The sequence below is a fragment of the Drosophila serrata genome, unplaced genomic scaffold (genome assembly GCF_035046125.1).
Source record: "Drosophila serrata isolate PLE 108 unplaced genomic scaffold, ASM3504612v1 contig_382, whole genome shotgun sequence".
Taxonomy (NCBI): Eukaryota; Metazoa; Arthropoda; class Insecta; order Diptera; family Drosophilidae; genus Drosophila; species Drosophila serrata.
The window spans coordinates 3,203,988-3,225,511 of record NW_028257280.1 but is presented as its reverse complement, the minus strand read 5'-3'; the positions used below and the strand labels follow the sequence as shown (position 1 = coordinate 3,225,511).

At 46.9% G+C, this 21,524-nt stretch overlaps 2 protein-coding genes across 4 annotated transcripts in view; both read right to left on the bottom strand.

The window, feature by feature from the left end:
- Positions 1–6: 6 nt before the first annotated feature.
- On the bottom strand, positions 7–7,916 carry Sptz (zinc finger FYVE-type containing 26 spastizin). The gene is made up of 7 exons (XM_020955725.2): positions 7,503–7,916; positions 5,644–7,446; positions 4,308–5,586; positions 2,557–4,250; positions 1,151–2,497; positions 957–1,084; positions 7–894 (listed from the first exon to the last, which is right to left on the bottom strand). Exons 1-7 carry the CDS (start codon positions 7,575–7,577, stop codon positions 456–458), a joined length of 6,765 nt encoding a protein of 2,254 aa, XP_020811384.2. The 5' UTR covers positions 7,578–7,916; the 3' UTR covers positions 7–455.
- Positions 7,917–8,417: 501 nt separating this feature from the next.
- LOC110186636 (Octopamine beta3 receptor) overlaps positions 8,418–21,524 on the bottom strand; it is a 41,561-nt gene continuing 28,454 nt past the window's right edge. Inside the window, exons 2-10 of one of the 3 annotated variants that reach the window (XM_086840394.1) lie at positions 19,817–20,305; positions 19,300–19,555; positions 17,720–17,920; positions 16,484–16,759; positions 16,196–16,373; positions 14,224–16,090; positions 12,879–13,337; positions 10,041–10,149; positions 8,418–9,921 (exon numbers count right to left, since the gene is read on the bottom strand). In XM_086840394.1, the coding sequence (XP_086696520.1) occupies positions 9,711–9,921; positions 10,041–10,149; positions 12,879–13,337; positions 14,224–16,090; positions 16,196–16,373; positions 16,484–16,759; positions 17,720–17,920; positions 19,300–19,555; positions 19,817–19,964 (3,705 nt within the window). In that variant the 5' untranslated portion in view covers positions 19,965–20,305 and the 3' untranslated portion in view covers positions 8,418–9,710. Of the gene's footprint in view, positions 9,922–10,040; positions 10,150–12,878; positions 13,338–14,223; positions 16,091–16,195; positions 16,374–16,483; positions 16,760–17,719; positions 17,921–19,299; positions 20,306–21,524 lie in introns of all 3 variants that reach the window. The other 2 variants (XM_086840393.1, XM_086840395.1) reach the window with 2 other exon arrangements.

The following is a 21,524-nucleotide window of genomic DNA, read 5'->3' as shown; positions in this document are numbered from 1 at the left end:
AAGCGCTTCTTGTAAATAAACATATAACAGTATAATTTATATAAAAATCGGTAACATTGAGATAATACAAATACAATCAATATAATATAATTTGGTTATTTGGGAGAGTCTTTGAGCTCGAGGGTGGAATACTTGCTGGCCCTTTGGAAAGATTAAAATTTTATCTAGGCAATTGCTAAATTCTAATTAAAAAAGATTTCCTATTCTAGCCCAGACAGAGAATATATAGGAGGGGCATTCTATTCAAAGGCTTTCAAGCAACAAATAGTAAAGTGGTAGTTCTAAAATTGTATCTCAAGACGCAGCTTTATCTCAATTGAATTGAGCTTGGGCAGACATCCCGAGAGATATCAATTTATAGTTACCAATCTCTATTTCTCGCCTAATCACATCTGCTAAAAAGCTCTGATTATTAAAACTAATTGTAAATTGGTATTGCCCGAGGGGTTACGATATCACAGAGACGTTGGCGGGGCACTGAGCTGGAGCTTCATCTCGCACAGCTTCTTGATGTGCACCTGGCCGGTGAGTTCCGCCTGCCGCAGGATTCTCCGGATGTCCATCAGGCGCTCGTGCTTGTTGGCCAGCAGGTAGGCGGACTTGAGTTGTCCGATGTAGATATAGGAGGAGATGCGCAGTTCCACACTGCCGATGCGATTGATAAGCCGGTCGAGTGTGTGCTTCGTCTCGGGGACGTTGCTGTGCACAGCGGCATTGATGGCAATGGAGAGGATCTCATCAGACTCTGCGGAGATTCCTCCCCCACCGCCGCCATTATTGCTTCCAATGCAGTCGAGAAGGCGCTCCACCTCTGCCAGGCGCTGATTTCTGGCTAGATACTTGGCAGTGGGACCAAAGACCTTGATGGTGGCCAACTTGTAGTCCTGCATTATTCTGGAAGTGTAGAAATTATGATAGCCTAGAGTTTAAAACAATCTTTTAAGTATCAAGCTTACCCATAGGCCAGGCCAAATCCCTCGTCTATATTCTTTCCGCAAAGCAGAACCAGAATGGCCAGTTGGATTCGATCTGAGGCGCCTTCAAACAGCGTGGGCAGGGTGCCTCGGTTGGACTCCAGTCGGATCTTTAAGAAGAGCCATAGTTAGCGATCTTAATAGTAAAAATTATTAAGATTTATCCTTGATTCTACCTGCTTCAGCGTTTGCATAGTTTTTAGCGGCTCATCGGGTGCCTGTTCCCGCTCGCATTTCGCCAGGAACTTGACCACTTCCAGCTGCCGCCGTATGGTGTTGATGTGTCCATTAAGAGCCCTAGCATCCATTTGCATGGCAAAGCAAGCGCCCCTTACGCTGGCAGCACTCGCCCCGCTGCCACGCCTTCCCTGGTGTTGCTGCTGCTGTCGTTGCAGGTGCTCCCACTCGGCGAGATCAAGCTCACCCTGCAGGTGCATGTGCGCCGATACCAAGTGCTGAGCGTTTGCCTGCATCTTCTGGAAGTTTTCGCAGTTCAGAGCGTAGAACTTCACGCAAGTCATGCTGGCCCTGATTGGATCCTTCAGGAGAAGCTGCAGTTGGTAAAGCGAATTAAGCTGTTGCTGCTGCTCTAGGTGGCGGCAGGTCTGAAGCAACGGCACACGCCACGAACTGAGCTGAGGATCCTCCATCTGCTGCAGTTCGTCCACCAGAAGTGGCAAGGTGCCGCACTGCAGCTGTGGCTGGAAGATGTGCTGGATGAAGAGATCAGCGTCCAGTTGATGGAGTTGCCAGTAGCGCAGGGCCGGGCGTAGCTCATCGCGAAGCATCAGGAAGGTCAAGATGTCACCGTGGCTCCCGTATGTGAGGACGTAGTGTAGGGACTCCTCAAAACCGCGCTCCTGTCGACGTCCTTCCTCGATGGCTGGTATTTGTCCGCCGTAGTTTCCCTTGGCTATATTTTTGAGCCCCGCCAGGGCGTTCATCACGTTCAAAGCCGGCTCCTGGAGCGGTCGTTGCTGAACATAGGGCTCCCGGCGTCGCGAAAAGAGAGAGGCTAGCGAAGAATTCGAGCTACGGATGAGAGAGGCCCGGTGCAGGGTCTCCGGCTGGGGCTGAGTCTGCGGCAATGAAGCTATCAATAGAAGAATTTCCTGGAGCAAAGCAGGACCTCTTTGGGGTCGCTTCTTGGGCAGAATTGGGCAACTTTCGGTGGCAGTAGAGCCTCCAAAAATGGCCTTATAGATGCTGCTGTTTATCTGCTCGCTGGAAAGCCTTGTCATGCAGTGGGCGAACTTCTCGCGGGCTGCATCGTAACAACCAGCACGCAGGCAAGCCAAACCATGAGCAGCCATCACGCCAGTGGTAGCGAACCCGAACTTGAGATGCACCTCTAGGGCCAGTGTCCAGTGTTCAGCCTCCACCAAGGCATCGGCTAGCTTGCGCAGATTGTGGTTGTTCAGGGGTCCTGCTGGTATCAAGGATTCACAGCCCTGCTGCACAACAGCCATAACGATCTCAGAGTGCTCGCGAATGTTCTCAAACTCTCCGGGGGCACCGCGAACCTAATTAAAATGCATTTTCTCAGGAAAATTATAAACTTGAAGATAGAAACTGTACTTACCTTGGCGGCAAAGGCCAGACAGTTGATCATCTTGGCCACCAGGCCGTAGTCCACTTCCGGATTCGGCACAATGAGCTTCTCCAGCTTGCGGCAGTGAAAGAGCAATAGTTCAACACAGCTTCGCTGTTCCACATGATGGCGGAGGATTGACAAGCTGAGGGCCACACTCGGTGCGTGCTCGTAGCTGAACTCCTCGCGCATCACCTTATCATGGGTGATAATCCCGCTGAGACGCCACTTGCAGACTTCGCTGCAACCCGAGGACGAACCAGATCCGGAGATATTACTCCTTTCACTGGAGACACCATCTCCTTGGTCCCTGGGAGCCGAGCTGCTGGCACAATCGTTGCAAATTCTCACCTCCAGTTCGTCGTAGAGCTCCGGAATGCGCATCCGATGGGTGGAGCAGGCGTAGCACACCACGCGGCCGCAGCGACGGCAGTGATGGCGTCTCATTAGCATGGTGAAAGCAGCCCGGCGACAGCACATGCAGTGACTGGCCTCCTCATCCCGTGTCCATTGCTGGCGGCTCGGAGCTTGCTTAGGCATCACAAAGGCGCCGCAAAGGGAATCCAGCGAATTCTGAACATCCGTGCCCAGGGAACTGGGCTCGGAGTCAGGTCTTAAATTGGCTACATGGTAGTCTAATGCCTTGCTGGCGTAAATCCGTAGTAGTAGGTCCAAGCACTCCTGGCCCACGAAGTGATCCTGCTGGTAGGAGTTAAAGTTCAGCAAGATAAAGGCTTCCGAAGTCGTTTGTCCCAATTGGAAGCGCACTTTGGCTGCAGTACCTCCACCTGCTCCAGGTGATGAGGTGGGCTGGACATCGTAGACGTGACCGCGCTTTTCGAAACAATAGGGACATGGACCAAGGGGTTTCTCCTTCTGTAACTTCGTGCGAGCCGCCTCCAGCAGCTTGCCTAGAAGCTCAAACCGGGCATTCATTACCAGCTGCTCCACGATCAGCAGAGGATGTCTTAGTAATTTCCAAAACTGCAATCGCTCTGAAGGTGCCATTTGGCGGAGGAGTTCCAACGAGAGCTGGTAGTTCCTGTACAGTCGCGGGTCACGGGCATGGCCCTCCAGGTAATCGATCACCCACTGCAGCAGCGGCAGCGACCTGAACTTATCCTTGTGAGTGTCGAGAAAGTTAACCAGGGAACTGGGTGGGAACATCTTCACAATGCCCAATAGGTTCTCGTCCAGTTCTTCGCCGTCCTTCAGTTCCAAGAGAGCATCCAGCAGGGTCAGCAGGCACACTCTTTGCTGGCCCGCCGAACCGGCCAGGTAGACCACGCGGCTCCATTCGAGGCACAAGCCGAAACGACACCGTTGCAGCAATTGCTCGAAGATCACGTTTGGCGTCTGTCTGCCGAAATCGTAGGCTTGTGGCCAGCTCTCGAACTGCAGTAGAGCAGACACCTTGGCATATATGGTTATGTCCGACAGAGTGTGCTCAAGCTGGGAGCGCAGCAAGGGTGGGATCTCCTTGGCAGCCCTGTGGTGTTGAACGGTCCGTTCAATGAGCTCCTTGGCCAGCTGGCTGCTTGAGATGCGGGTGAAGAGCTCCTTTAGCAGACTGGCACGAAGGCCAAGGTCACTCATGTGCACCACGAGCTGGATGTGACGCGGATCTTGCTTGATCAGCTCTGCAATAAGGTGGTCGATCCTTGACTTAAGTTGCTCTTGAGATTCTAAAAGGGTGAAGGATAAAGTAGATACCTAAGAAACTCCCAAGGATCTCTACTCACCTGATTGATTACCCATGCCCAGGAGCAGGATCTGCAGCAGTTGCTCCCGATCAGACACTAATTTCTCCAAGCTTACGCTGTCCAACTTGTAGGTATTCAGGGCGGCCAGCACGCGATTTCCATCATACATGACAGCCAGGCACTCCACCTCCGGCATTTGCATCAAATGTTCCAGGCAGGAAAAGTCCAAGCCCAATTCGCTATCCGGCAGGCTGCCCAGTTGCACTGCCTGCAGAATCTGGGCAAGCAGCTGGTTGTGCTGGGCCATGTAGTTGTGGATGGATTCCTGTTTTTGCGGCGCCACCACCCGTGGTAATTTCTTCGCCGTGCTCGTCGTTGCTTCTTCTCCCAACTCGGGACAGATGTTGAGGGCAATCACATGGACGAGATTCAGGTGAAGTGCAGCCACACTGGACTCGATCTCCAGCGGCGTGATTCCACACTCATAAATCAGCTCTCCTATAACTTCGTAGGGATCGTTTCGGAGGAGTTGCGAATTGTGATACTCCAGATTGGGATCCCTGAGCTGTAGGAGGCGTGCCAATTGCTGAACATAGTTGCAGAAGCGGGCATAGTAATTCCATCGCGATCGAAGCTGCTGGAACTGTCCGGCATTCGCCCTTAGCTCCTGACCATGTGAGTACTGAGCAGGTTCCCGTCCGTATATGGTTTGAAAAGCGGCTTCCCGCTGTAGCTGCATAGCCAGAACCGAAGGGCGCAGGGGATAGCTCTGTCGGGACAGTAGCTTATTTAGAGCGGGCTTCTGGCCAGATCTCTCCAAGAGACGCATACACTCGCAGAGATTTTGCAGGAGGTTCATGGCGCCAATCTCAGTCGAGTTAGAGCTTGAAATGGCCTCGTCGCCGGTCACCTTAAGCTGCTGCTGACGGCGAATGACCAACAGCAGATTGCTCGTAATCTCACGGTTGAAGCCCAGATTCACAATGAGGTCGCAGATGATTAAAGCGTTCAGGTTGCGCTCCTCGAACTGCTGCAGGAAACCGGACTGATGCCGCAGGATAAGCGCCTTCAATTCCGGACTCTGCTGCAGGCGCTGAGCCTGGGCGAAGTTGTCTACCACACTAATGATCTTGGACAGCTCGAAGCCCTTGGCTGCCACGCCCTTGATCTGTTCCACGGTGGTCTCATCTGAGTTTGGGTGGCGTGCCTCCAAAGCCTGGTAGTTGTCATAGATGGTGGCCAGCTTTTGCTTAACCAGCTGCTGCTGCTCCATGAACTGAAGCTCTCGACTAAGCTGGCTCTGTTCCAGGTGGAAGGTCTGCTGGGACATAGAAGAATGATAACGAGAAAAGATTGGAGGATTTAGGGAACTCACCTCGATGATCTGCTTGACATCATTAAAGTTTTTGAGGGCCAGTGCCATGATTGCCAGTTGCTCCGGTGTACTTAACATTTTTGGAATGATGGAACGCTCGCCGGGAGAACTGACGCAGGAGTTCTTCCTGCCATGGCTAGAGAGCAACTGGGCCCGGGCTCTGTACTGCTCCATGGGGAGTCCTCCGTCTGTGGGAGTCTTTAAAACCGCTGCTCCACTGAAACTAACCGCCCTTCGTTGTTTTCGGGCCTTTCTCCTGCTAAGGCTGGATGCGTGGTTGCTGCGTTCTCGGCTCTCGTCTTCGCTGGAGGCCTTCTCCTTGGCCATGCTGTGCAGTTGAACTAACTGCAGCAGCTGTTCCGGCTCCAGAAGGCAGTTTAGAGAAGGTGCCGAAGCAGCCAGAGACTGATCGATCTTGTTAAGGACCCCCAACTTGCACAGAGTCTCATTGATAGCGTCCACAAGTCGTTGGAATCTCTGGTGATGCTCCGCGGCGCACTTGTAGTCCTGCGAGTGCAGTTTCTTGGTGACAAAGGCCCGGAGAAAGGTGAAGAGGGCTTGTAGCGAGGGCGAGCGACAGATGAAACCATATCGCGTCCGCAGACTGTAACTTGGAGCGGCGGCAGGTCGCTGTGGTTTCGTGACATCATCATCCACATATTGTTCGTCATCATCTTCTTCGTCATCGTCGTCTTGCTCTTCCCTCCTCTTATGAGGGCTCTGGTCCAGCTGCTCCCAGCGCAGGAAGACCAAAAGGAATATGTCCTCTAACAGAGAACATAACGTACCCAGCTGATGAAGCTGCCTCATTTGTCCGGAAAGCTGCACCAACTTGGCCTTGGTTGACTGTTCGCCCTGATCTAGAATCATATTGTAGACATGACAGAGCGCCGTGTAGTAGCTGAGGATTTCCGTCTCCTGCTGGTAAAGGCACTTTAGTGCCGGAGTTTGAAGCTGCCATTTGTGAGTGTCCTCGAGTAGACCGAGCAGCTCTTGGTGCTCGCATTGTATACCGTAGTCGTGGATCAGGGGGAGCACGCCCGGCGCCCGCAATAGAGCCTCCACTTTGAGGGTTTTGCTTGCCTCCCTCGGTTGCAGAAAATTGAGCAGCGTGGTCAGACGCTGGAAGTCGGCGAAAAAGAACTTGTGCACTTCTAGCAGCTCTTCGGACACTGCAGCAGGGTCAAACTCCTTCAAACACTTGTCCAGGCATCCCAGCTCATCCAAGGTCTGGGTTCCCAGCGCAAACTCATTGGCCAGACGCAGGATAAGCAAGGTATTCCTTAGTGTGCGATCCTGGAAGCACTCAAAATCTTTTAGCTGCTGGCACATAGTGGCCACGAAGTGCTCCTGTTGGTTCAGGGCTAGCCACAGGACCAATTCTCGGGTGGGTGCCACTGCCTCACTGCACTGCGTTCGCATGACCTGTTGTTTTTCGTGAAGGACATCTTCCAGCAGTGTACCTTCTGTTCGGGCCAGCAGCGCTAACAAAATATGTTCTTTGCTTGCTGAATCATACGCTAGGCGCGTCATTAGCTTCTGACGTAGCGTGGCCGCTTCCAAAATGCTGTCAGGAAAGTTTGCCAGAAAACAAAGAGAACTCGACGATGAGATATCGCTTTCAGTTAGAAGCTGCTGCAGTACGGCGGCTATGATTTGTCCGATGTGCAGCTTGGAATGAACCTGCAGCAGCTGCAGTAACTGCAGGGCGGGATAGGGTGACTTCCGTAGAATGGTTTGCAAGGCATTCTGATGGGCTTGCACTGGTCCTGTGGCCTTGCCATGAAGCCACTGTATAAAGGTCTGAAGGAGCGATATTTATAACGAAATAGAGGGTTAAATATCATCGAAGTACTGACCTCGAAAACTTGCCGCTGTTCCGCGGACAACAAGTCCAGTAGTTGGCGCTGATTATGTTCCTGTAACTCGGCCATTGTGGGTCACCTGTTGCTCTGCCTCGAGAGTCCAACTTTGTGTACTCTGCTCTTCTAGAGTCGCTGGTTCATTGTTCGATCGGTCTGCTGACTTCTAAGTGCAGCCGCTGATTGCTGATTTCGCCTATACATATATCTCAATGCGGGCTTGCGTTTTGCTCTCGCTTTTGTTCTGGCGGCCCCTGCACTCCGCAGAGCAGCTGTTTAAGCTTCAGGCTTCCACGGGCAAGCGGGAGACGATAAGAAACACCCACATATTATCTTCGACCAGCCGGATCGATCTTGGAAACGTTCAATAACAAAGACAATTAGAGATGCTAGAGCTTCGATTTAAATATCGATACTTCGATGATTTTCACCATCCGTGTTTCCAATCTAAATAAGCCACGTAAACTTTATCTGAAAAGGTATCTTATGACCAGAATAACAATAAATGGCAGTTTGATGAATATTTACGTTGTTGTATATAAAAATGATGAGATATGCATGAACTCCGAAGGCCTGAAAAAATACCAAAACAAATACTTATCGACTTTTCGATTGCGCCTTTCAGTATTTTCAAAACATCCCAACTCTAGAGAAAAGGGAAAAGGCGGGAAGTTCAACCAGCTGTTTCGTTCAAAATTGATAATAAGAAGGGTTAATCTTTTGCCTGTTTAAAATATGAATTCTTTTGTTTATTTTAAATGGGCCAATTTTCTAAAAATGGAAAAAATATCTCTCAATGATCGCTATAAGAATTATGGATTTAAATTAAGAAATTTGATAAAAATGTAATAAAAATCAAATGCATTTTCTATGCATTGTTATAACTCCATCCAAATACCAAAACATGTTAAATTGTTTTTAAAACACGTTAGTTTCACACTTTAATATGCAATAGTTTAGTTCAGCAAGTACATTGAAATACATAGCGATTTACAGATATAACATACACGCGCACACACATCGTACAGATACTGAGACGGGATGCATTACTGACTCAACGCAAACCAATTCAACTAGAAATACAATCAATTTCCTTTACTATCACAAAAGTCGTCGCAACTGAGGAAAGGAGGAGGGTTGGTGGTAGGAGGGGCGGAGGAATCGAACTAACTAAATTGAAATAAGTGAATCGATTTTGCAGCGACTGGCGAAATTTTCTACAGCTTGCCAATTTTGGGTTGTTTCGAACATCATTCTTGTTTACACATTTTGGTAGATTGTCTTTCTGCTTGAAAATTCATAATGTCACCTACACAACAATTCCCTTTCATTCGCTAATTTCTAGTTTTTGCTTCGTTTCATTTGCATAATTTTTAATTCTCAATTTGTTTTTAACTCTCGATTATGTAGATTTTGTTTGCTAATACATGTAGGTCTAGATTATATATGATACTTAGGGTAAGATTGGGGTAGGGGCACTTTTTCCATAATTTTACTGTTCATTTGTACTTAATTTTGAAATTAAATTAGATGTATTTAAATTCATTAAAAAATTATATACAGTTTTGTTTTGGAAATATTATACTTTAAAGTTTCTTTAAGAAGTAGGGAAATAAATAAAGCATGTCACTTTTAATTTCAATTACAAAAAACTTCCTTTGGAATAATTAGATATATGTATTTACTATATAGAAAAAGTGTCCTATCTTCGATGAACCGAAGAGCAACTGGCACGATTCTTAAGTTTAACTAGACAACATTTCGCTTCAACGTTATGTTTATTCCAAGCATAGCTGCGCGTTCTTTAATTTGCTTTCGACTTTCATATGTATATCGTTACGTATATCTTCTGTTTAGTTGGACAAACAACACTTATATATGGATATTATAGGTTGGGGGGCAGCACTATCCCCTGCAGAACACAACTTAAGTTTAATTTTTAAATTCCCTATCGTTGCTTAAATGGAAATGTACACACGTATACGTAATAAACACACATTGAGTATTGCTTAGCTCGAAGGATTTTACTAGCTAGATGCTTGCTTTTCTTTGCTTCTTTCCCGGCTTTGGGTTGGTTGCCTTTCTCTTTGGTTTAACGACGATTCACTCGAGTATTAAATATCACTTATAGGGGCATTGTTCCATATCGAAAAAAAGGGAGGGGAGTATCATCGACAACGGTATCAGAATCCGCATCCGTCCGGTCTAGACGTAGTAGGCGTTGTAGGGATTTCGCTTCTCCAGACAGGGCAGCACACACTCCAGCGTATTGCGGAATGCCTCGCGGAAGTCCCGATTAAAGTAGGCATATATAAGCGGATTCAGTGTCGAGTTGAAGTAGCCGATCCAGAAGAGCACCACCACCAGAACATCGGGGCAGGGGCAGGCCGGGCCGCACAGCGATGTGATGACATACCTGGCGAAGAGTGTAAGTGAGAGACGAGTCACATCGGGGATGAGCCGACCCACAACCGCTTGTGGACTTCGGATTACGGATTACGGACTACGTACTACCGACTACGGACCACCACTTACCAGAGGAAGAAGGGCAGCCAGCAGAGCAGAAAGACACCCATGATGATGCCCAGGGTGCGGGCGGCCTTGTGCTCGGCCTTCCATCCTTTGGCCGGACGAACGGAGCCGCCTGTGGAGGGGCAGATAAAGAGTTTAGGACAGCGCAATGAAGGAAGGCAATTGGCTGATTAAGTTCAATTCGATTCGATTCAGTTCGATTCGATTCGCCTCGGTCGCCGCCCATTCTTTGGGACACTGACCAGAGTCAAGTTCTGGCTAAGCCATAGCAGTTGACGGTTTTCTAGTTCGTCTGTTCTTGTGGGTGTCTGTGTGGTTACACTCAGAAAAAAATACAGTGCCAGTGCTAACAGACAATTATTATTAGCTTATTGCAGAGCTCATAAATCGTTTCTTTGTGTTATTTTTTTTTTTTTTAATTTACTGTTTAAATAAAACCTTCAAGTCTATGTTAGATAAAGCAATAACATATTTGTATACTCTTACAAGGGTGTTATAAGTTTAGTTAAAAGCTTTTAACGCTGTGAAAGAATTATTTCCTACCCTATAAATCATATACATATATTCTTGATCAGCATCAACATCTGAATCGATATAGCTATGTTTTGTTAAAAAAATAAATGTTCAAAATATGTTCAAAATTTTATAAGGAGTTACATCGTTAAAATTGTCAAAAATTTCAAAAAAATTGCAATTCTCTGAAATGCTAAACTAAATATGCAGTTTTATTAGCCTATCAAAAACTAATACAGGTTAGCTATGTGTTTTTTGTTTTGACTTTTAGACCAAATTTGCATATAAATTTAGATAAATTTCGACTTAAAAAACGACGTAAAAAAAAGAGAATTAAGCATTTCCGACCCTATAAATCATATATATTCTTGATCAACATCAACAGGCGAATATTTCTAGGCATGTAGGAACGTGATAATTTTTTTTGTCATTTTTTTTTTCAAATTTTATACGGGGTTACATCGTTAAAATTTTCAAAACTGATAAAAATATGAATTTCTTTTATAATTTTAATTGAGTAGGCAGATTTGTTAATTTAATAAAAACTAACATTGGAATGGTTTCCGATTTGAAATTATTGCTTTTTTGGCTTAGTTATGAGTTTTTTAAACTTAGCTTTCTATTTATTAATATTTCATATAAAAGTAACGATAAATAGCGAATCTCTTAAGATTATCATCAATTTCCGATAGTTCAATTGCTTCTATTTTTTCTGAGTGTAAAATGCAAAAAAATACGGGTTATGTTCATTTTATTGCGAGAGAAAGTGGATGCCGGGCATGTTGCGTATACGCCGTGTGGGTGACGGGTCGTGTCCTGGCATGTTTAACTTTGACATTAGTAATGCTGTTGCTGTATTGCTGTGTTGTGCGAGTATCGAGGACCATCCAGTTACACCGCCTCCCCCTTGGCCCAGAGCCCCAGTAAGTGTCATTAAACTGCTGGAAAGGCTAACATGTGCTGTGTCTTCGTGCACGGGTGTGTGTATATGCGGGAAAAGTAATAAAAACGAGGCAAACAATTGAAAATATTTACACAGGACACTTGTTATCACAAAGACATACAATGCCTCGCATTAAATCGGTCACACTCGAAAAAAAAGCACATGGAATTTGTTGTTAAAATTAATCTAAGATCTTGGAAAGTAACAAGAGAGAAATTTCATTTCCTGGCACCCAGGAAGTTTATAGTTATAATAGTTATACAATAATTTCTATTGGTTATTTTTTATTATCTTTTTTTTTTGAGTGCACCAATCCGCCCGCACAAACATAAACATCACTCGAAACGTCGGGCGGGGAGCCAGGAAGGAAAACAAATCAGACGGACAGCACTGAGCAACAGGAGGAAGCGGCGGACAGCCCCCATCCTTGGAGGCCATCCGCTGATGGATGCCAGAATGGGGGATGGCCAGAACCAGGTGAAATCATAATGCAAAAACGAATGGCAAAGTGAAGGAGGAGCAATAAAGCAAAGCAAACGCACGTGCAAACGGAAGCAATTATGTACAGCTTGAGAGCGGAGTGGAAAGGCGGGAAAGCGGAGCGAGCATGAGGCATGTGAGGTGGTGGGCGGCAGGTGGGCGGCAGGGCAGTTGGTTTCGTGGGCGGCGTAAGTGTGTGTGTGTGTGCGACCCTCCGGATTTAGTGGCCTAACCTGGTTAGTAGGGTATCGAGATAAGAAGGTGCCAAAAACTGGCATATCTCTGGGGATTTACCCATCAGGTTAAGTCAAGTGGTGAGGGAAAAAAAATCCTTTTGGTTTCAGCTTAAAATTGTTTTTAGGTTGACAACTTTTATATTCAGATAGTTTTTAATAAAAAGTAATACAATTTTAATAATTTAATAATTATTTTCTTAACAAAAGTTGTTTTTAATTACGGTTAAGGTATTAAAATATTTAAATCCCAGTTTATATAATAAAACATAAATAATATGAACTGTAAAATATATACAGTACTCTGAAGTATATTTTCCAGACTGATTTAATGAAAACTACATAAAATGGAAAGCTTTTAGAAGGACTAAGCAGAAATGATCTGTGAAGGATATGAGCAATGTCAATACTGTTTTGAATGGAAATATATACAAATGCATATAGAAAATCAACATGATCCTGAGTAGATACAAAATGAAAGTAAACATATGAGGAAATCCAGATGCATTCTGGACATGATTGACACTGGCTGGCAGCTGGTGAAGCATGAAAGTGAAAAGGTGTTGGTAGAATCATGAGGCAGGTGCTGGAGCTGAGAGACAGGCGGAAAGTCAAAGAGTGTGTGAACAAGAGCGGGATAGAGGAACGAGGGGGGGATACGACAAGACTCACCGGTTGCACCACAGTGACTGCATCCGGTCTCGAAGCGGCGCTTCCGGTTCTTGCTCTGCTGCCAACATGCCGTTACCGCCGCCCTGCGATTGTGCCAGAAGCGAGTGGACCTGGACCGCGAACCCTGGCCAAGATCCGGAGCTGTGGCGTGACTACTACGTTTACTACTAGCACTTGGACTTGCGCTTGCACTGGCACTAGCACTTGGTGGAACTTTGGTGGTGGTTTCAGTGGCTGTGGTGGTGCCGGCGTTTGCGTTTGCGTTTCGGTTGGTGGTGGTGGTGGTGTTGGTGGTGCTGATGTCGGCGCCGCAGAGCGGACACTTGGGCAGCGGACTGGACACCGGGGCGAAGGTGATGCCGCGGGGCCGCTGCTCAATGATCTCCGCCTCCTCCTCATCCACAAATATGCAGATGCCGCCGCGTCGGATCAGCGAGGATTTATTGGAAAATTCGTGCTCTGCCATTTTTCGGGATTTATTTATTTTGTTTTGTTGGAGTTGGAGAAGAAGTATTCGTTTTTTGGTTGGACATAATTTTGGTGATTTGATTTTACATATATACACATAGAACACACACAACGAAATGCCGTGGAAGAGATAGGAGAAAGAGAGAGAGAAAGACAGATAGAGACGAGAGTACAGTACAGTGGATAACAGTAGTTGACAGGACACTCTTTTCTCGGAAACATATAGAAGTATCACATGCACTGGAGGCACTCCTCCCATGCACCGGCAAACGCAAAGGATCGGGAGAATATTGGGTGAGGATAGGATTCAATAATGGGGTCGGTCCAGTCCCTTCTGCTCTTCGTTTGCAGGTGCAACCAGCTAAAAACTAGCACTAATCTATGAAAAGCTTATCTAAAATACTCTCTTAAAGGTTTATATTTTTAAACTTCTCCAATGAAGGGTTCTAATGAGTATAATATAAGCTTCAAGAAGCGTAACGCCATACGAATTATTGCTTGTAACTCAACGATGCTCTCAAAATGATCTGCAAATGTTTATTCAAGAGTATGTGCGGTTTTCATCTTGTAGCTTATGTATATTATATTTCATTTTAAACTCGATCAATTATACTAACTGTTTTTAAGAAATTCGGTATATTTAAGAGGAAAATGTATACATGTTGAAGAACTCAAAGGAATTATTTGCGATGCATTAGGGATTTCTATTGTTTTTTTTTTATATAAATAAACTTCCCTTAATTAAGTTGATTAACTTTCTATTTGAAACTAAAAAATCTGTACAAAATACAACGAATTTCCCAAAGAAAGATGCTATTTATTTTGAAGGGAAACCCGTTTTAATTACACAATACTAGCCATTATCCTTGCTACTCACTTGCTGAACTCGTGGACACGCGGCCCATGGGAATGTAGCTGCGACTGTCGCTGTTCTCCTGCGAAAAGTTTATGACGTTCACGTCATAGGTCACCACGGATGCCTGTCGCTTGCGCACCGTCTGGATGCCATCGTAGCCCGCCAGGATGCTGCAGCGCTGTCGAGCTGCTCCGCCTCCCCCACCATTTCCGCCGGAAACGCTCACGTCCGCATCGCCATTGCTATCTTTGCGCTTGAACAGCGGCGACGTGACATCCTTGTGCTCGTCGGAACCGGCCTCCACGGGCGACAGTGTGGAATCAAGTATGATCTCCGGCTTGGGTGAGGGCATTTGGGGATTTGGCTGTGACGGCACCGGGACGGGCACTGGAACGGGCACTGGCAGGGTGGTCACCACATCCAGGGACACGGTAGAGGTGTCACTGGGCGTATAACCGGGTCCGGCGGCATGCGGCGGCGGCGACAGGAAGTACACATTGATGGACGCCGGCTGCCCGTTACTGTTGGCATTGGAGTCCATGGCGGCACCGTTGCCCGCGGTCTGCGGAGCTGGCGTATTCGGTGGGGACATCAGGTAGTTGGCGCACACCTGGTCGCTGAGCGTGCTCAAGCGCTGAGGAGCACCGGCCGGTCGGCCCAGCGGAAAGCTGAGAGACCGGAAGATCTCCGCTAGCTCCGAGCTGCTGGCAATGAGCAGACCACTCGGCTCCGGCAGTTCGGGCGGCGACAGCGACGGCGGTGGGGTGGCCGGCTGCTGGGGGGATTCCCCGAAGCAGTCCGCCAGCTGGGCGAGCTCGTCGTCGCTGCGCCGAGGCCGGAGCTGGGAGTCCGGGGTCTTCACTTCGCTGAAGTCAATCAGCTGGACGCCGTCGCTAAACTGCTGGATTACGCTGGCGCCGTTCTGCTCGCTGAGCACATTGATGTCCAGCAGGATGTCCGGCTTGTTGGGCGTCGAGTCCGTGTCACTGTGCTGCCGCTGGCGTCGCTCAAGTTTGCGTTCCTTACCGCCGCCGCATCCGTTGTAGCTGTGCGACAGCTTTCGGTTCCGGGCGCGCCGGAAAAAGCTGGATCCCTCGGAATTGGCCTGGTGTCGTTTCCGCTCCAGTGCAAAGCACTCGGCACTGGAGCGCTTCGTTTTGGCCAGCAGCGAGAGGATGTTGAAGCCCTTCTCCTTTCCTGTGGGCAGCGCCTGATCCTTGGTGGCAGCTCTGGACTCGCTGATGGTGCGCAGGAACTCTGAGTCACTGGCGGCATATGGTTTCCGTCCACAGGCCGCTGCTCCGGCCTTGAGGCGGATGAAGTCCGTCTCGCTGAGGGCGGCATACTTGCCGCCTCCAGGACCGCTGATGATGGTACCTCCCGTTTGCCGCTTGAAGTACAGGTAGTTGTCTTCGATGAGTCGCTTCAGTTCCTTGTTATCCTCGGCCAGCGGTAGGTGGGTTTCGTACAGGTCGGTGCCCTCGCTCTCGTCGCTGTTGAGCCCGAAGACCCGATAGGCATGCGACTCCGGCTCAGGTTCGCTGTTCCCGCTGCCGCTGGTCAGGCTGAGCTGCTGCTGCGGTGCCGTAGGATGAGAAGGATGCGGCTCTTCCACATCCTTTATTGGCAGCTTTCCCTCCGTCCATATCTGCGGGTTGAACAACGGCACTGGTGGCTGCAACTGGTTGTGCGAGGGCTGGAGCTGCTGCTGCAAGGCCATCATCGAGGGAGCACTGTCCGTGTGGGTGACCTTCTCGTATCGTTCCTGCTCCAGGTCACGCAGATCGATGCTGCTCCTGCTGAGACGACGTGGCGGTGGCGAAGGGACTCGCAGTTCATCGCACTCGTCCCTGTCGTCGTCCTCATCGGTGGCCGGCTGCAGCATGTCCTGTGGGCATACACGCGACAGGGGAATGAGTCGTGCGTTGGCAGGACCACAAAGAAAAGGGTCCCTTATCCTTATCCCCTCAAGAAAAAAGAATACAAGACTCACCTCCAAGTTGCTCAGCGCACTTTGCGTCTCCTCCCGCGCCGAGTGCACATTAAGATCGCAGTCGCTGGGATGCAGATAGCTTAGGTTAGTGGGCTGCTGTGTGTGCCCCATGTGGACGCTGTTCAACAGGATATTAGAGCTGGTGCGACTCAAAGCCTTGCGCTGCCGGATGGCCTCCCTGGAAAAAAGGGGCGAGAAAAAGACCCGGAGGCGGCGGCAATTAAGCAAGCCATCAACATCGGCCGGATGGGGGGACCAAACCAGCCACATCCTTTCTGGGCCACTCACTTAAAGATGCGCCAGTACATCACCAGCATCACGATGCCGGGTATCCAAAAGCTGACCGAACTGGAGATGAGGGCGTAGGCCTTATTGACCACAAACGAGCACTGGTCCGGGTGGAGGGACACCTCCCTTAGATGCTCCTCGGTGGTGTACCAGCCCAGGAAGATGGGCGTGAACGAGATGAGGGCGGGCAGGATCCACACGTTGGCGAGCATAAAACAGACCGTTTTGTGTGTCATATTCAGGGGATACTCCAGTGGACGCACTATGGCGTAGTATCTGTCAAAAGGGGAAGTGGAAAGGACGAGGAGGTCAACTTTATTAATGGAAATGAATTGCGGACAGGGCCCAGCCGCAAAAGGTGGCAGGTGGTTGTTTGCCTCAAGAGGAGAAGGAGCGATTCGAGGCTCTTGGCACTATATCTAATTGATGGCAAACAGGATAATCACGCTTTCTTAAACATTTTGCCAGGCAGAAAAATCAAGTTATAAAACCATAAAAAGGCGAGGGTATTTAATTACTGTGTAAATGCTGAAGACAATTACTTTTTATTTCCGATTTTGAGGGTTAAGTTTTAGTAATGTTACTGCTAAAAATTTATTTCCATATGGAATTTGGATCTTTTTCGGAACAATATATTAAAAGGAATATTAAATCAGTCTCAATATTTTCTGATCTACTATTAGATTTATACTTTTCGGATAAAAATATAATAAATATGCATATTCTGATGAGCAGTGTCTCTGTCACCCTTATTAATTTCCATAATTAATTTTCTAATTTCGATCGCTGCTGATATATATAATTTCCTTTGTTTCTGTGACCAGAGCGAACAAGGTGAGCGAAACACAAATTAATTAAAACAGACAAAGAGGCTCTGTGGCAGTGTTGGCCATTGGCCAATGGCCATTGATGGTCAGTTCGGGTAGTCGCAGCTGTTGGTCTGCCTCCCAAGTATGGGGGATATCGTCCAATTAACGGCTTGCGGGGAGCACAGATGGGAGGAGATGGGTAGGAGAACAGGCAGGACCGAGTATAACACGCCCAAATCATTTGGGCCACATTCATCATACGGGCGGAGCCTAATGTTTGCTTTTGATGTGCGCGCCTTTCACGGTAATTAATTGTTTCTACTTCGCCCTGGCATTGAAAGTGATTTCGGGCAGCTGGGCAAGATTAATGGTCCGGCCGGATTTAAAAAGATCCAACTTAAAACCGCTCAATATAGTCTTGTCATACCTGTCCACCGATATACAGCATAGATGCAGGATACTCGCCGTGGAAAAATAAACATCCAGGCTGTTGTACACGTTGCACATGAACGGCCCGAACATCCACTTGCCGCCGGAAAGCTCCACGGAGGCGTTGAACGTCATCGCACAGAGGGCCACCAGCATGTCGGCCATGGCCAGCGACACGACAAAGTAATTGGTTATCACCCTGCGAACGAAACAATAGCGCCGGAATTAGTGGGTTTTACATGCGAGATGTATGTTATGTTTTGGCCCTGTCCCATCTAACAAACCAAGCACTCGTCATAGGGAGACAGTGGAGTGACCACGCTGAAATGGAATAGAATCCGGTGGCTAAACACACACACAGCTTTGTTTTGCTTTCCATTTACGCTTAGGTCACCTGCATGCAGCAATTTCTTTGGCTCTAACAAGTCATTTGACCACCCAGGAGTCAGCTGCCAAGGTCTGAGCCACATGAAGGTATTATCTGGCCTCTGAACAAAGAGTTGTCAACGAGGATATAGCACTTATATTGCAATCATATAACTATCATAAACGAAAATTAAAATAAATCTCTAAAAAAATATATATATCTATCTTTTCTTGAGCAAAGTTAATGACAAAACAACAGCATAGGAAAGCTTTGGCCTTGAAACTGATGAGTTTCATTAAAGAAACCTTTGTATTTTGACTTTAATTTCAGACGAATAATTATGCAGTCTTATGCAGACTCGTTCTTAAGCATTTCTATGTCCTTGCTTCAGTTCGGTACATTTTATATATTATCTTAACGAGATCCTATATGCCAAGCCAGTTACGTTTTATAATAATGCAATAAACGATAATCTGTGCTCTTTAAGCTTCTTTTTTTAGTAGCGTGATAAACTCTTTAATCAGAGCCTCTCTCGAACGCATAAACGTTGCGCAACATTAAGCGTGGGCGGGGCGGGGCGGGAAAGGCGTAACAGGGCGGCTCTCGAGCCCAGCGCTGAATGGTATGCTACACTTATTTGCACTGCACTCTAGGGCGTCCTGTCATCGCGACGCTATAGCATGCTGTCATGGCAGCAGCGATGGGCTGGTGTCTCCCTGTGTGTGTCTCATTTAACTTCGTTTTGCGCTTTATTATTCCACTTGTCGCTCATTTAAATTACATTTATTACGCTGGCACAAAGAGGTTGCCAGCGTGTTTTCTTGTGTTTGCGAACTGCATTGTTGTGAGGAGCGCTCGCGGCAATGACCGTCAATTAAGCCCAGGTGACTGAGAAGGTGCAGTGTTGGCAATGATACCCTTACAAAAAATTCCATAAACCATTCCATAAAATTCCAAGCTAGAAAACAGCGGAATTATAAAACAAAAAAATCAAGGATTAAATAAATTCTCTTTGAGTTATTTTTTGTTTGATTATTCATGAATGAAATATTCTGTGATGACTAAATACCTCCAGAATAAATAATTACTCAAAGTGATTTAACATATTTATAATTATACTTTTCAAAGAGCGGACAATATTTAATTCTGGCCATTCTGAAACCCCTGAATGGGCTGCCTGAGGAAAGCAGTAATTGGATATAAAGACTTACCGTAGCTTTCGATTGCGTTGGACGGATATGATGACCAATGCATTGCCCAGGACCGCGGCCAGGATAATTGACGAGAAAATGAATCCTTTGAGCAGCAGCAGTGACATATCCAGCCAGCTCTCCTCCAGCTCTTGGCTGGGATCGATGATGATGTTGGTGGCATTGCCTGTTGTGTTTGCTAGGAGCTCAAAAGGGGCCTCCGAGGACGAGACGGAGGAGTAGGAGGAGAAGTATTCAAAGGACGAGGACGAGGTGGCTGTTAACGATAGCGAAGTCAACGAGGCATCTACAAATTGTGGGGTTATAGGCAGACTCGTTGTTGATGTTGTTGTGGCAGCAGTAGAAGCGGCAGTAGCAGCGGCAGCAGATGTTGCAGTTGTGGCAAGAGTGGTGGCTAATGTTGCTGCTGGTTGCAGGAGGTGGCTACTGTTGCCAGTGGCTAAAGCTGATGTTGAAGCTGATGCTGATGCTGATGCTGATGTCGATGTTAATGTGGATGTTGCTGTTGTGACGCTACCTGCTACGAATGTTGCAATCGATTTGCTCAGCCTGCCGGAGGCTGCTGCTGTTGCCACTGTGGTTGCTGCTGATGTTGCTCCTGTTCCTGCTGCGGGCAATGTCATTGTCGTGGCCAGAAGGAGGTCAGTAACTTTGGCCTCCGACATGTCTTCAATTTCCCCTTGTTCACTTGAGACGACGCGTCCTGATTAAAGTTCCCCGTTCCCAGCCATCATTACGCGGGACTTATCTCTGGCCCGATGCTGTGCGTAAGTTAAAACGCGAGTACGCGTAATTGCAATCTGCAATGCAAACAAGCCCGCGAAAGTTCGTCCTCATCCTGGCTGTGGCTCCTGCCACGACTCCTCCGTCGTGTTTCGAGTGTTTGCTCAAAGCTCCGACCGGGCTCCACTCCATTTCCCAATCCTCCGCAGGCTGCTTTTCCCTCTAGTCCCCTCTCGAGTTTCCTGAATTGCTGGCGAATGGCGAGATGTCGGCGACACGGGAACTGCAAATGAATAAATAAATAATTTATGAAATAATCGAAGAGCGTGAGGCTGTGAAACTGCATGAGATTGGCAAAATGAGACTGTGAACTGCGAACTGCGAACTGTTGCGCCCGTGGGGCTTTTATGTCCATCTCTGTATATACAAAATTCAAGCGCCATAAACCCCATTTTGACTGGCATATTGATTTGCTGGAAGAACGACTCACCCAGAGTGCTGTCATTTGTCTGTCCGCCATTTCAACTTTTCTCACACTACATTTAAGCATATAAAAAAATAAAATAAATATAACAGAAATACATTGCGTATACGCAATGTGTGCGCCCGACATGCAATGCATTCTCTGGGAAAACTCAACGCATCTGCATTTCTATATCCCCACAGCTGCCAAGTGCTGACACTTGTGGGTATATACAATATATACACAGACAAGTTGTTGCTTTAAAAGTGGGATTAAAGCGAGCTTATCTTCGCATCTAGGGGAAAAGTTTTTATGGTAGCTTTCACATTATGTTTTCAGCCAAATCTGCCGAATCCCTTTGTCTGCAGAGCTGGTTTTAAGTAAAACAAAAGACTTAATCATAATATTCTGAATTATTTTAAGTCAATGGGGAAAACTCAATTTGACCGTAAAAAAGCTAGCACATCATCTCGGAGAAACTAAAAACAAGCTTAAGCTTTAGCTAGTTACTCGCACATTGAGTTGAATTTGAAATGTCCTTGGCAGAATACATAAAAACATATAAAGGTTGCTGGCTACAAGTTTTTATTCAACTCGTGTAACGAAAGCTGCTGCCTAGCGTAAACTGGAAAAACAATGAATAGCCCAAATTTATACATTTTTAAAGGCAAAATCAAAAGCGTAATTTTTTTAAAGGATAAAGATTAATTGAGAAGAGATAGCAGATATTATGTGTACACCTTTTCAGAGTATTATAATTTCAGTCCGAAGCTTGTAACTATGTGAAGGAGTCATTTCCAACCCCATAAAGTATATATATTCTTTATCAGCATCAACAGGCGAATCTTTTTAGCCATATCAGAGAAAAATTAATTTTTTCAAAATTTTAAAAATTTTATAAGGGGTTACATCGTTAAAACTGTCAAAAATCTGAAAAAATTTCAATTTTCTTAAATGTTAAACGAAGTATGCTGATTTATTAGCTTAACAAAAACTAACACAGGACAGCCTTCCAAATTAAAATTAAAGCTTTGTTGGC